General features: G+C 38.3%; 1 protein-coding gene across 3 annotated transcripts in view; it reads left to right on the top strand.

Annotated features, from left to right (window-relative positions):
* Positions 1-14,187, top strand: part of LOC120756363 (BEN domain-containing protein 5-like) — an 887,649-nt gene that overhangs the window by 210,557 nt on the left and 662,905 nt on the right. For all 3 annotated transcript variants that reach the window (XM_040072626.2, XM_040072624.2, XM_040072625.2), the window contains exon 4: positions 7,578-7,672. In XM_040072626.2, coding sequence (XP_039928560.1) covers positions 7,578-7,672 — 95 coding nt within the window. The remainder of the gene's footprint in view (positions 1-7,577; positions 7,673-14,187) is intronic.

The raw sequence follows: 14,187 nt of genomic DNA on the forward strand, positions 1-14,187 counted from the left end.
ATAATATTGATTGAAAAGAATATAGAACCTAAACATGGGTAGCTTCTGTAATTATGCAGAATGAGTTTAATACATGATGCTACTTCAAATGTCATCTGGCAGTGGCTGCAATGTGGCATGGAATCTATTAGGAAATAATTTAGCTGGTTGAGAAAGTCTCAGAGGAAGACCATGCACTGTTTTATTGTATTACTGATTCCTGAAAATGTTCGTGGATATGGAAAAAGGCAATGACAAGACCAATAGGGCTCAGGCACCTGTCAGTTATCAAATAAAAAGTTGCTCACACATCCCTGTAGCTCTGCAATTTCCCAGCAATGGAACTAGAAGTGGCTCCTTTGCCAAAGCCTGCATATGTATTAAGAGATAGGAAATGATAAAAGAACTGGTTTTTTCCCCCCAAGCTGATTAAATAAAGATGCCTTTGTTATTTTTGAAAAAAAATTGACCTTTTGTGACAAAGAATGGGAAAAAAAAAAAAATGGCAGGAAGGTTTCAGCTTCAAACCTGTTTTAAATAACTCTATAGCCTGGTTATATGCCCTGTCAGGACTTGTGCCATTTTCTTTTTGATGAATCAACACAATCCAATATATGTCTTGTGACACATTTGCAATTCTATTGGAGATTTTGGCCCAAGGGAGCAAGGAACAGGAGTCAGTCTAATTACACAACTGCTGGCTTTCCAAATGGACATTTCTGAGTTTTCAATTGAAAGTGTCAGATTATTGATGTTCAGATGAAAACTTAAAACAGAAAGCTGACTTATGATTGCAAGAGAAACAGTATTGTTATTCTATTCACTGAAAAAGTTGCTGTTTTTCCAAAGAAAGTTGAGTCGGGAAAACTTGGAGTGACTCTTGCTCTCATAATTTTCAAGTCCAACAGGTCACACAGGGAAGCCAGGTTAGTGGTCAGCCCACAGCATGGCATTAAACAGGGAGTAGCAATTCCTCTGTAAATCCTTTTGAAAGCTTACTGCTGGAACAGAATCTTGTCCACAGTTTCCCCCTTCCATAGAACTCAGTGAGGTAAAAGTAAAATTCCAAGTGGGGAAGGAAGACTGGCTGGCACAGGTCTTACACCTTCTGTGGGTCTATGCCTAAGCATATTAGTTTGAGGGCAAGGAGAGAGCTGCCAAAAAGGGCAGATAACCAGGCAAATGCCCAAACAAGTAATTATTTTTAAAAGTATTTTTTGCCATTGACACACAGTTAAACCTGAAAAACACTCATACTCAAAACACTCAAAGGGTACTGGGCTAGCATCAAACCCAGGAATATTTCCCACACACAGACAATAAAGGTTAAACTAATTCAGTAGTTAGCAAAGCATTGTATCAGAGGTCTTGCTGTATAAAAATCCTTTGGGTCTCATTTTAATGTTGCTCTTTGCAGCATCCCAGACTTCAGCATTCCTCTCTTTCAAGTAGTTAAGTGAAGATCTCTACCAAGGGAAAAACACTAATAATTCACAATCTGTAATACATTTGCTGTGTCACTTTCCTAAAATTTTCTTGTGTTGTAAAGACTCGACAGTTTACAGTTAACAAGACACAGGTGCAGCTGATGAGCCAGGCTGGTGGAGCTCTCAGTGGTTCCCAGCATCCTCCCCCATCTGAAAGTGAGAATTTATGTTCCCCTCCTGAGCATCAGCAGGTTTTGAAAGCTCCTTAGCTGAAGAGAAAAAGGCTAAATGCTGTCAATATTAAAAACTTTTCCATTTGAAAGGACAAATGTTCCTATAAAGGGAAAAGAAAAGCATGGGTTATTTTAAAATGTTAGCAGTAATGAATGATTTAAATTTGAAAAGGTCAGAAAAATGCTATTTGTACATTCTCATTGGGGATTTTCCACAGACCTGACTGTTATATTACTTGTTTTCTTCAGCATTGATAACAGTTGCAGGTGACACTTTTTCTTTCCATTTGGAAGTCCCTCCAGTGTAATTTATTTTTGTACCGCTTTGTGTAAGGTGCTTTGTCAGAAAAGATCCTAAAGACCTTCTGACTCAAGTACCAAAGTACAGCACTTTTTTTGGTGAGCAAGCAGCAATCCTGTGTTGCCACTTTCTCACATTCATAAATGATATCTCAGGATTTCACAAGTCATAGGGTTGGTTCATTTTTCTTTCATTCTGTTTTGTTTTCTTTCTCTCCTTCTGAAATAGATCTTTAAAGAGATGAAAATTTACATCTTTACTTTTTTTAAGAAAAGAAGGAAGGAAAGGATAACCAATATTCTTGACAAGGCAAGAACACAACTCAAAAAAAAAGGTGCAGGTTTCAGGAATTCCCAAAACATTGTCATATCTAAAGAACCTACAGGAGAGGAAAACTAAATATCAAGCAGTGTAAGCAAGGCAGAGTCCCATGGCATCCATCACCTTCGGGTCTTCAATGTTCATTCAAAGCACAAAAAGCTCATACTTAATTTCAGCTGAAAGGTCTTAGTAGTAATACTTAGTGCCCAGTTCTCTTATTTTGGCTGGGTAAATGAAGAAATTGTTCATGACTGACTTCAAACAATTGGTACTTTGGTAGCTCATACTGGTAGCACTCAGCATTGTTCACTGAGTTGAAATTATTATGCTATTAATATTAAATATAATATATAATTTTAAATATAATATATATGTATGTTACATCAATACTAAGAAGGCCTGACACTTCCTACTGCAAACCCTATTTTCAGTTAGTTAAAACTTCTCATACTGGTAATGGTTTGACACAAAATTTTCCGCGCCAGGTGTCTGCCTCAGGCAGAATTTTCTGGTGTTCTTTGGTGTGTTTGTTGGTTTTATTTTTTTCCCTTTTAATGCCAGCCAGAGCTGCACAATTATTTCTGTGAGCAGCCGGCCAGGGAAAACCATGTAAAATAACCTTGGGAGCCTTTTTGAAAGGACCTAGCGTGTCCTTTTCCTGGGGGAAGGAACTTAACCTTTGTCAAAGGTGTGACTTTTTTTTGGACACCTGCTTCAGTAGGAAAATCTGCTGGGAGCTGGGCGAGCCCTGTGCTCCCACCAGCCTGTTGGAATATGGTGCTCAGTACAACCCCATCCACTCTCACTGCCTTCAGCTCCAAACCAAACCCACCCTGCTGTGCTCTTGCCCCCCCAAACAGCCGTCAGCTCCTTCCAGCTCCAGTCAGGAAAACTGCTGGCAAAAAGTAAAAAAAAGTGACATTTTTTAGCCACCTTTTATTCATGGTTCTTCTTTATCTTGCTCATGTTAAACACACTGAACATCAATACCTGTTTGTGCTTTTAATTCCTGAACTAAGTCTGCAAAGGACTATAAGGAAAACTAGACATAATCAGTAAGGCTAGAGTAAGTACCAAGCTTTTCCTTTGTTTTCTGTCCAAATGGTTTTATCAGCAAGATACCTTCAAATTCAGACTTCCTGCCCAAGTTATGGAAAGAGGTCCTCCTCCTTCTTCTCACAGTGGGCCGAACATGCCTGCCTTGTCTCATGTTCTCCAGCATCTGTCTCAGATTTGGCAGCCCAAGCATGGAGCCCAAGACTGCAGCAGTTGTCTTCCCTCATGCTGTGAAGCCACAACACTTCCTGGTGCAGCCCCAAAAGCATGGTTTGACTTGGTGTTGTCCTGAGAAGCTTTTCTGCCCCTTGCCTCTTCCACCTAACCAGGCTGCAGATCAGTTTGTCAAAACAGTGCAATAGATTTAAGATTTTTTCCTGAATCTTAAAGTGAAAGCACAGAATTAATTTCTGGTACAGCATCAGTTGGAATATTGCTTCTTTTAGTGATAGTCATGCATTCTCAAGTACCCAACAAGTATTTTTATTGTAAAAATTTCCACCATTTTTTTTCTGTATTGATGCTCTGGAGACCAGAACAATTTCTTGGGAATTTTAAGTACGTTTAATCAAATTTTATTTTTTTAGCTTGACATTTCTTAAATTCTTGAATACTCATTTTGGAGTATTGCTTATAAGATGACAATTTTGTACATCTCTGTAACTCAGATAATCATTCAGAATAGTGATAATTTTCTTGCAAAAAAGCATTTTAACATGCACAGTTTGTTTCTAGTCCTTTTGCTCTTTACGTTGCATAACTGGTGTGTTAAAGGATTTAAGTATAGACAGAAATTAGACTAAAAATTAGATTTGTTCAGCAGAACTTTGATTGCTGTATCACAGCCTTTTATGATAGCATTCAGTTCAAAGCTGTTTGCATACCTTATTGAGCAAGCTGCATATTTTTCCAGCGTGTGTATCCAGTGTGCATCCCGTAGTCATTACATTTTTGCACACTTCACTGGCTGAGCTGCATGGACTATTTTAACTATCACCAGGAATACTTGACGGAGTTCAGCTGCTCATTTGAGTGCTTCGGTTTGTGTGCTTTATTACTTCAGTGGTGTGTGTTGATAAAGTTCTGTTCTGTGCTGTTAAATTTTTGGTTCTGCCAATCTAACTCGGTGCCATGCTGGGGGAATTGCACGCGTTGCTAACTGCTCGCTCCGCGGCGAGCAGGAGTGCTCAAAACGCTATAATCTGCAGTGTTTTGTTAAATGAGCTGCATATTTTTGTTTTTATATACATTGCTTACCCAGTTGTGTACATTTGCCCAACTCATTATACAAAATAAGCTTGATTGGAATAAGAACATTCTCTACCAGCTGTCTGCTCTGAGTCAGTATGTAACAAAATTAGCAACTTTCCCTTTCCAACAGTGACATGATTGCATCCAAAGTTTAAGGCAATTGGTTTGGAGATCTTGTTTGTTTCATTCACTCCATGCAAACATCAAGATTAACAAACCAATTTGTTGCAACTTAATTTGTTTTCAAAAATATGAACAGAGTTAAGTAACAGAGGAAAATCGGAGCATTCTAATAAAAGGAAATGCTTCCATGTAGAGCATAAAGCATTTAGAGACCTAAATACCATTCTCTAACTTGAAGCCATCCATTGTGAACTTTAAGAAGACTGAAAATAACTAGAGACCTCCCAAGGTGGATATTTCATCAGATAAGCAGTATCCTAAATACTTAAAATTACAAACATAACCTTCTGTAAATTAAGCGCATTCTTCCATCCAGAGTTCTAAAAATAAATTCATCTCATGACCATTAGAAAAATCGCGAAATACATGATAACTCTTGTGCAGGGATGTGTAGTTTCCTCACTACCTTTGGTGCAAAACTGAATTACCACCTTCAAGAAAGTGATTTTCTCAACTTGCTAGTTTTTCATGTCAGTTCTAGTCAAATCTACAGGTTATTTTTAGATTTTGCTTTTACTGATTTGCAAAATTTGCCACATAGAGAAGTATGTACTCCCATTCACAAAATCTTTAGCACTACCTTACCTCAAAAAAAATTCCTTAACTTTTCTTGAGTACAGAGCTACTTTGGGCTATGCAGTTTACCTGGCTTCCTACCTGCCCCATATAAAAGGATAAATGTACCTGGTTTCTGTGTGTGTCCCACTGCTGATTCCTTTCACTTTAATCTTATCACTCCCTGTTGCCTGAGCAGACTTCCTGGAAGGTCCAGATTCATTTTTTGCAAAGTTTTACATATGAAAGCTTAATTGATCTTATTGTTTTAGTCAAAAATTGTTTGATTTTTAAACAGTGGTCAATCAGTTCTTAGGTTTCTCGTGGACAATTAAGAAGGGTGCCAAGATTACAATAGTTGTTCTAAAAGAAAAGCATGAATATAATTTTTAGTGGTTTGTCTTCACTTCTACCTTTAAAAAACAAATGTAAAGAGAAACGTAGAAATTGAATGTATCAATATATTGTGGACTGTTTTATAAAAACTAATTTAGACTTTGTATTTTATTTTGTTGGAGTACATCAATGCTGGATATCAAAAGAGTACAACAAATGAGGGATACAGCATTTACCATCTGAAAAGTCAGTGTACTCCATGAGATGAGCTAGATCCAATTTAGACTTTCTTAACAGAGACAGAATAAGTAATTTTGTATGAAATGACTTGAAGCAGACAGATGGTAAAGAAAAAGGTTTTGTTTCTGTTTTCTCTTGTCTTCCCTCTGCATTAATTTGCTTTTAGTATCAGTACATTACCCTTAAAGATCTAAATTTTGCCTCTTCCCTTGACCTGTTAAATATCACCTACAATTTCCCCAGTTTTAGTTTAAACTAAGATCAGATATAGAACATTTTCTTCTTATGTCTCATATTCAAACAACTGATGGCTAAGTGCAATTTCTGCGTAGGTATCGTGTACACTTTTTGCATAGGAAAATTCTTCCTTTTGCCAGGGGAGAGGAAGAGAAATATTGGGGGGAAAAAAATCAAATTTTTTTTTTTTTTTTTTGCTTCTGCTGCTGCTACTGCTGTGTGAAGGCTAAGAAGGATGGAGGATCAAGTGCACCCTTGTTCAATTAGCAGATGACACCAGCTTGGATGGGAACATTGATCTGCTGAAAGGCAGGAAGGCTCTGCACAGGGATATGGACAGGATGACAAATTGTATGAGGTTCAACAAGGCCAAGTGCCAGGTCCAGCCTTTGGGCCACAACAGCCCCTGCAGTGGTCCAGAATGGGGCAGAGTGGCTGGAAAACTGCCCGGGGAAAAATGCCCTGGGAGTGCTGGTCGACAGGGGCTGAAGGTGAGCCAGCTGTGCCCAGGTGGCAGCAAGGCCGGTGGCACCTGGATTGTACCAGCAATGGTGTGGCAGCAGGAGCAGGGCAGTGACTGTCCCCCTGTGCTGGGCACTGGTGAGGCCACACCGCGAGTGCTGTGTCCAGTTCTGGGCCCCTCGTGACAGGACTGACATCGAGGGGCTGGAGCGAGTCCAGAGCAGGGCAATAGAGCTGGGGCAGGGCCTGGAGCACAAATCTGGAACAGCTGAGGGACATGAGGGGGCTTATCCTGGAGAAAAGGAGGCTCAGGTGTGACCTCACAACCACCTGGAAGGAGATTGTAGCAGGGAGGGAGTCACTCTCCCCAATAACAAGCAATAGGACAAGAGGTTTTACTAGAGGTTTTAGATTGCATATTAGGAAATAATTCTTTGCTGAAAGGTTAAGGATTGGAATTGTCTGCTTGGGAAGTGGTTGTCTTCTCCAGAGGGATGGAGATGTGGTGCTCAGGGACATGGTTTAGTCATGGACTTGGCAGTGCTGGATTAATGGTTGGACTTGATCTTGGAAGTCTTTTCCAACTTCAGCTATTCTGTGATTTTATGAAGCAGTTAGAAGGTTTTCACAAGGAATCCTTACCCCATGTCCTGGCTTTCTATCCAGCTCTGTAATGTTAACTGCAGCATACTGGACTTGCTCTGCTTATTTTTTCATCTGGGTAGGATTCGTACTGAAAAATCAGTATGCTAAATTAAAAACATATATTTCATATGTATCTGTGAAGTGTAAAACAACACGGACATTTTAAATACTTGGAACAGACAGGATATCCATTATCTGAGGTCTATGGAGAATAACAATAATTCATGAGGTACACATCTATTTCATATATTATCTTTATGTATGTTTATTCATCTTGTATAGACAACACTTATAGAAACTCTTTCAGAATTTATACCTGATCTCTTCTCTTTTCCTCTTTTTCCCCTCCAGAGAGTAATTTTCAATGTTGTCAACTTCAGTAAAACAAAAAGCCTCTACAGAGATGGGATGGCACCAATGGTGAAATCCACAAGCCGACCAAAATGGTGAGTTATTCTCTCAAAGAATTAATGAGATTAAAGGTGCTTTACTTGGCACTTGCACCAAAGACCTTATGGTTGATGAGCACTTTTACCTGAGATCTTGAGAACCTTGACACAGCAGTGTTGTGAGGACAGGCTCTCTTTGTCAATGGGAATTCTGGAGACACCCTGTAGTGCCTTGTTTCAAGTGGCATGACTGAAGTGATGTCTGTTTGAGCAAACTGAGCAGTCAGGGCTTGGGGAAAATTGTTTTTCAGCAACCATCCAGCTCTTAGGACAGTAATTGTTCCATTTTTGATGTGCATTAATCTCCCCAAAAAAAACCCTGCAGTTATGGGAGATGGACTGGGGATAGTTTGGAAAGGCTGCTTGGAATCATTCTGCCTGTTTTGGGGTTGCTGGATTTTGGGGGAGGAATGTGAGCTCTGCCACATGAGTTGACTTCACGTGAATGAGCAGTGCCCAGTCTAAGACAGAGGGAGGCCAAACAACCTCAACATCAGCTGCATAAAATGTACAAAATGGGATGTCATGTGCATATTAAACATGTGAATACCCATATAGATTGTACATTTTCTCAAAGCAAATGTAATGAAACATCTACTGTGAATAATAATATGTAAATCTAGTGAGTCTGAATGCATGCAAGACTCCCAAGAATTATATGATTTGCCTTTGCCAGGAGACTTGTTTGAATATGGATAGTGAGGTTAGGCCAGAGGTGTACGGTAAGTTATTCTTGTCAGCCTTCACAGCTGCTACTTTTTATTGGTTAATTAGTAATACATTTGATCAAGCCGGACGTTATTTGCGCTTTATAAATATAATTTTCTTAAATGCTTCAACTGTCACAAATTTTCCACTCACAAGATGGAAATGGTGGTCATAAGATTGTTCTCATTGTGTGGCTTCCTCTTCGTATGACCAGCAGAATGGATATTTGGCTTTTTGTCTGGATGATAAGGTTATATGGACAAAAGAACGGTCTCTCAGTACAGTTAGTGCTTTGAGTCAATTCTAGCTCAATAGGAACATGTAATAACATCGAAAATTAATTAAAAAAATCCATTGCATTTAGTATTTTTGTAGCAAAAGTCATGTTAATTGTGTTTACTATTTAACTTCAGAAAAATCTTTTGGGGCATTGCAGGGCCACATTTATCAAGCATATTTTATTCATTTTTCAAAACCTTTTCCTTCTCTCACTGGGTTCTGGTATTTGCAGCTAAGTGTATTGTGTTTTAAGTTTATCTATAAATCAGATATTGCTTTCATACAAATTTTATGCCTTTGTTTTCAAATTAAAGTGTAAATCTTACAAAACAATGCAAAATGGACTTTTTTTTTTTTTTAGAACATAGAGGCTCCTTCACTATTTTTAAAGCAGATTTCTCTTCCATTTCCCCGGAGACCTATTTATTTTTGTGTTTTATATTTTTAGAGGATGTATTTTGCTCCCATGAAAGCAAGGAATGAATAACATTGCCTGAAGCCAGGCACAGTGTAGGCAGCAGGTGCTGAGCAGCTTCCTTTTACAGGGCTACTACCGCACTTTAATCCTGTTTCAAAAATTCAAGATGTAATTTTTTTTTCTTTAAAAATATGATTATTCTATTAAGATATTTTTATTTTTTTCTAATAGTCTGCATATGAAAACATCTTGCTCTGCTTTGAAGGTGCACATTAATTCATACTGTTATCAGGGACCTTAGTGATATTGGGGTCTACTCAGTATAATTTTCTGTCTTGATGTTAATAGGATTTATGCATGTGTTTTCCAAGTGGGAAAACATATATATTATTTTTGGATGTATGAGCTCTATCAGGGCTGTCTTCCATTTGGATTATGCCTTTCACAGTTACCTCTGTATCTGTTTCCATGGCATTCTAGTGCAACCTGTAAACAAAATTTTCTCTTTCTCTGCTTGCTGAAATGGGATTTACCAGTACTTGCGGCTGCTATTGCAGCACACAGGTGGCTGTGGTCCTCAAACATGAGCAGGGCGATATCCAGCTGCATTGATTGGATCCTGTTTGATGTTTTGTTAGTCTTGTAAGCAATATTGGATCATTCAATGCTGCAAAAGTGCTGAGCTTTACATGAGGGGAGGAAGGTGTGGCAGGAAACGATTGAAACTCTCCACCTCGTATTAGGGTTTGTGTCAGCATGGCAGTTCAGTGGACACAGTGTAATTAAATTAGTAAATGATATATTAATTACAAAAAGCTGAAGAAACGCTAAAGGTTTTAAAATCCAGTTAAAAGGAAGATTACCAGTAGCCATGGGCTACAAATACTCTGTAGCTCAGGCTTCATCTCTGAACTCCTCTGTATGAAATATTTGAGGAATTAATCAGTACTGTGCCTGCCTGTGGAGGCACTTGTTCCATACCAAAATTCACCCAGCTTCCTCTGGGCACTCTGATAGGCACAACTCTGTGTCACACATAACTATTCCACTCCCTTTTTTAGATACTCAGTTTTGATTATCTAAATAAATAAAATAATAAATAAAAAACCAGGCACAGATAAAGTGCCTGTTTTACTTTTTTTCTTCATTTGAAAGATATAGGTACATTATCCCTCTTAATAACAGTTCTGGCTTTTTGATTTAAATGAGAAACTTCCTACTGTATTCAGGCTAGAATTTGACCGCATTGCTCACAAACCCCTGCATATCAAAAGTAGATTGGCCTCCAGAGATTGTGAATTTTAAATATTTGTTTTGAATGTGGTTATGCAAACATGGCTCCAAGCCTTGCAACACTTTGTGAGTTTGATTCCTGACTCTGGAACAAATTGCTACCAAGTGCTCTTGAAGTAGGGAGTGTGTCAAACAGAGATCAACATTTTTGACCTGTATTCTCTTGCCCTGTGGGGTAAGATCTTTAAATGCAGACAGCATCAAAGTTCAGCTCTGTGTTACTGATGTAAATGGAGTATATCACTGTCATCAAAGCACTCTATGTGGACGCAGATGTTCTGGAGTTGACATATTCTTCTCTTTTGAAGTAAGGCCAAATATTTCCAGTAATGAGCTACTGGAAAAGAGGAAGCAACAGGGATATCCTTGAGGGATAAGGAAAAATATAGGTTTCACTGTAAAGAAAAAGATTTCTGGGGGAAAAAAAAATTAACAGCCTGAAAAAAAAATTCTGATTAAAATGGTCTACATGTTTTCCCCACATGTGGTCATGGACATTAAAGAGTAAAGCACTGTACCAGTTGTATCAAATTTCACTGCATGGAAGCACAGCTCACATATAGAAATATAGCAGTGTGTCACACCTTGTGACATCAATTGCTTTCCATAGCAGACTGGACAAGATAAACCTCAAGATTTTTTTACAAACCAAGGAAATGGGCTGTGTCACTTTAACATTTTTCTTAAAATTAACTGTTTTTTCAGCTATATTGCACCAAGACTTTAGAGAATTGGAGGGGATTTTAAAATCAAAAATTACTATATATAAATTTTTAATATAAAACCGCGGTATCATAGAGACCTGTTCTGATTTGCCTGTGTCTGTTTTTCCTGTTTAGTGGAGTTGAATAATTTGAAGGGAGATGTATTTGAGGAAATTGAATTTTGGCTGTGTTTATGGACTTTATACTGTAATCCTATTTTTCTTTGCTGCTTGATTTAAGTGCAACATTATTTTTTTGCAGTTTCTTAATCATGATTTCACACTGAGAGCTCTGTCTTTGGAAGTAAGGGTAGCAAAGCCTGCCATGTGGGCATAGCAGTGGAAGACTATCTAAGTACATATACTGTACTTTTATATTGATTGCACAAAGTTTTACAAGTTTCTCAAAGTTAAATAGAAGAGTGAGTTGTTCGAGAGGCAGCAGATTTTCCAAATGATGAAGTGAGCAAATATTCCCTTTGGGCAGAGAACAGCTATAACTCTTGATTATTCAGTGTGAGCATTGCCTCATCGGGGACATTAGTTTTTCAAATTGTGCTAATCTTTTAAAAGTAACAACTGGCCACTCATCACCTTAGGTATTTCAGCAAGATCATGTGCAAAACTCTAATTAGTATTTATAGAACAGCAACTCCTCCCAGTAGAATAGTAGTGGTAGCTGGCAAATATCTGGTTGACACCTGTTAAGTCTTTAGACATCCATTGTATTTTATTCTGCATTTCAAATGAGCAGAGAGCAGTAGGTGAAGTCCCCATAATTAAGGGATAAAGGATAATAAATAACATAGCTCTTGAGTGGATGAACACAAGGTTAAAGGCTGTGCTGCAGTTTTGATGCTGTATTTCAGAAACTGTTTGTAAGTAATAATGCTAGCTAAAATATTATTGAGCCTTCAGCATACGGAGGATTTATGTCTAGATCTAAATGTGCTTTGTTTATAATGTCAGATTTCAAACTGCTTCTTGGCAAGGCAGTTGCTTTCTTCCCTGTCTTTTATCTCACTCAGCATTGATGGCTTTTAACCGGGTAGCTCCCTTCCCCAGGAAGCACTCTGCTACCTCTGCTGCCACAACATCTACTGCTAAATGCTCACAACACATTGCTTCTGAAGTGTTTTTCTTTTCCAGCAAACCTGGAAGCACAGAAAAACTTCTGGGTAATTAATTCAAATTTGAATCTGTATGTATCTTGGTAAATATTGTCATGATGAGGAATTTTGGTAGACATCAAGAAAAGCAATGTAAGTTTTATGAACAATACTCCCATATGTTCCATTCATCAGAAGGGGACAAGTCTGAGAAAATCTGAATTTTGAGCAGCTAAAATGTGTTGCTTCTTGCCAAGTTTCTTTAACATTTGTGTCTACAATGCAGTGTTACAATCACTACCATGTCTACCAGGCTGCATTATACATTCTGAGACTTTCAGCAGCATTTTTAGTATGTATTTATATATCTTTAGCCATAAGATAAGCTGTTTGTGAAATGAGCTGTCATTTGTGGTGAAACAGTTTGAGAATAAAGCACTAAATATATATATAGCTTGCTAATCTGAAAGACTAAAATTGCCTACTATAAAATATATAGCAGCTAGGACTAGTGATAACATCACCTGAATTTAGGTAAAGAAGATGAACAAGCTGTTATCGTTACCTGATTCCTTCCTTGGCCTATTTTACAACTTTGGCTGCTCTTGGAGGTTTGTTCTTTTGTCAGCTCTATAATGTCATGTGTGCTTTTGCTCCTGCTTTCCTGAGGGATGTGGTGAGAGTGCTTTTGGAGGTTTAGGAGCAAGTCCTGTGGCACAGGTGGGTGTTGATGCGGTCCTTGCCAGGTGCAGCTCCAGCTCCTCAGAGCTGCTCCCTCTCTTCTCCTGGTACAGCTCTGCACAGGAGAACCAGGCTGGGAGAGAGCCCAGGGGAAACCCAAACTTTCAAGGAAGAGAAAGAGGACTTAGTCTTGGTCTGGGTCATGGCAGAGATGCAAAATCAGCTGCATAGCTCCAACCACAGGAGCAAGAAGGGAGCTGGGAATAAGGGGCTGAAGCAGGGACAAGGGAATGGGAGTAGCAGCTCCCAAAAAAAAGCCTTGGGAATTGTCTGTGGAACCACAGCCTTCATTTCAATAACTTGTAACATTTTATTTAGAGAAAACAGGGAGAAAGGCATTTCAGTATCAACCTTTTGAAATCCCACCTTGAGTGAAAAGGAGAAGTAGTTTTGTCTTTGTCTTAGTGCAGCTGTTTGGAAGAAAATAAGATCTTTTTAGACAGGTTTCAGGTTGGCATGTATATTAAAGTGAAACAGGTAAATAAAAGTTTGTGTGAATCTTGTGAAATAACAAAAGAAACAGTTCTAAGCTCTCTACAAAACTGTAAAAGAAACACACTCTCTTCCTCTTTCCCAGCTCAGCAAAGGTGGTTATTCCTGGAAGTATAGAGGAGGTTCCATACCACTGTTATTAACAACAACTTTTGTGGAAATAGAGGTTATATTCTGCTGAAACAATGTATGATTCAGATCCCAAAATTAATGTGTTTATGGTGTAGATTAACTGGGATTTTTTTGTATCAAGAAAGTAAGCTACACTTTATTGGAGGGCTACTTCACTGGAAATTTAAGATGGAATTATGTTGGAGAAAATTAATAACAAGGAAATTAATATAAAAGAAGGCAAATGAGTTTTAGGATTCAAAGAGACAATCATAAAGAAGTTCCAAAGGCTGCTATGTCATCATGAAAAACCCTGGCTGTTTTGTACGTATGTGTGTCTTTCCTCATCATTTATCTAACTGATCTCCTATAAATCAATTTATTTAGATTACAGCAGAGTCAAAAGGCCCCAGCCAGGATCAAGACTTATTGTGCTTAGTGCTGTGGAAACATACAAACAGACAAAGTCTTTTTCTGAAGCTGTGAAAATTTTATGATTGATTTCAGTAAGAGCAAAGTTAGGCCAATACTGAGCACTTCTGAAAATTCCGTCCTTAAAGATTTATTCCAAGCTGTAACTGTTTAAAAAATGACATACTGCTTACATAAGAGTCTAAATATTTGATGGTTATAGTATTTACATCTAAAACACCAGAGG

The sequence above is a fragment of the Hirundo rustica genome, chromosome 9 (genome assembly GCF_015227805.2).
Source record: "Hirundo rustica isolate bHirRus1 chromosome 9, bHirRus1.pri.v3, whole genome shotgun sequence".
NCBI classification, from domain to species: domain Eukaryota; kingdom Metazoa; phylum Chordata; class Aves; order Passeriformes; family Hirundinidae; genus Hirundo; species Hirundo rustica.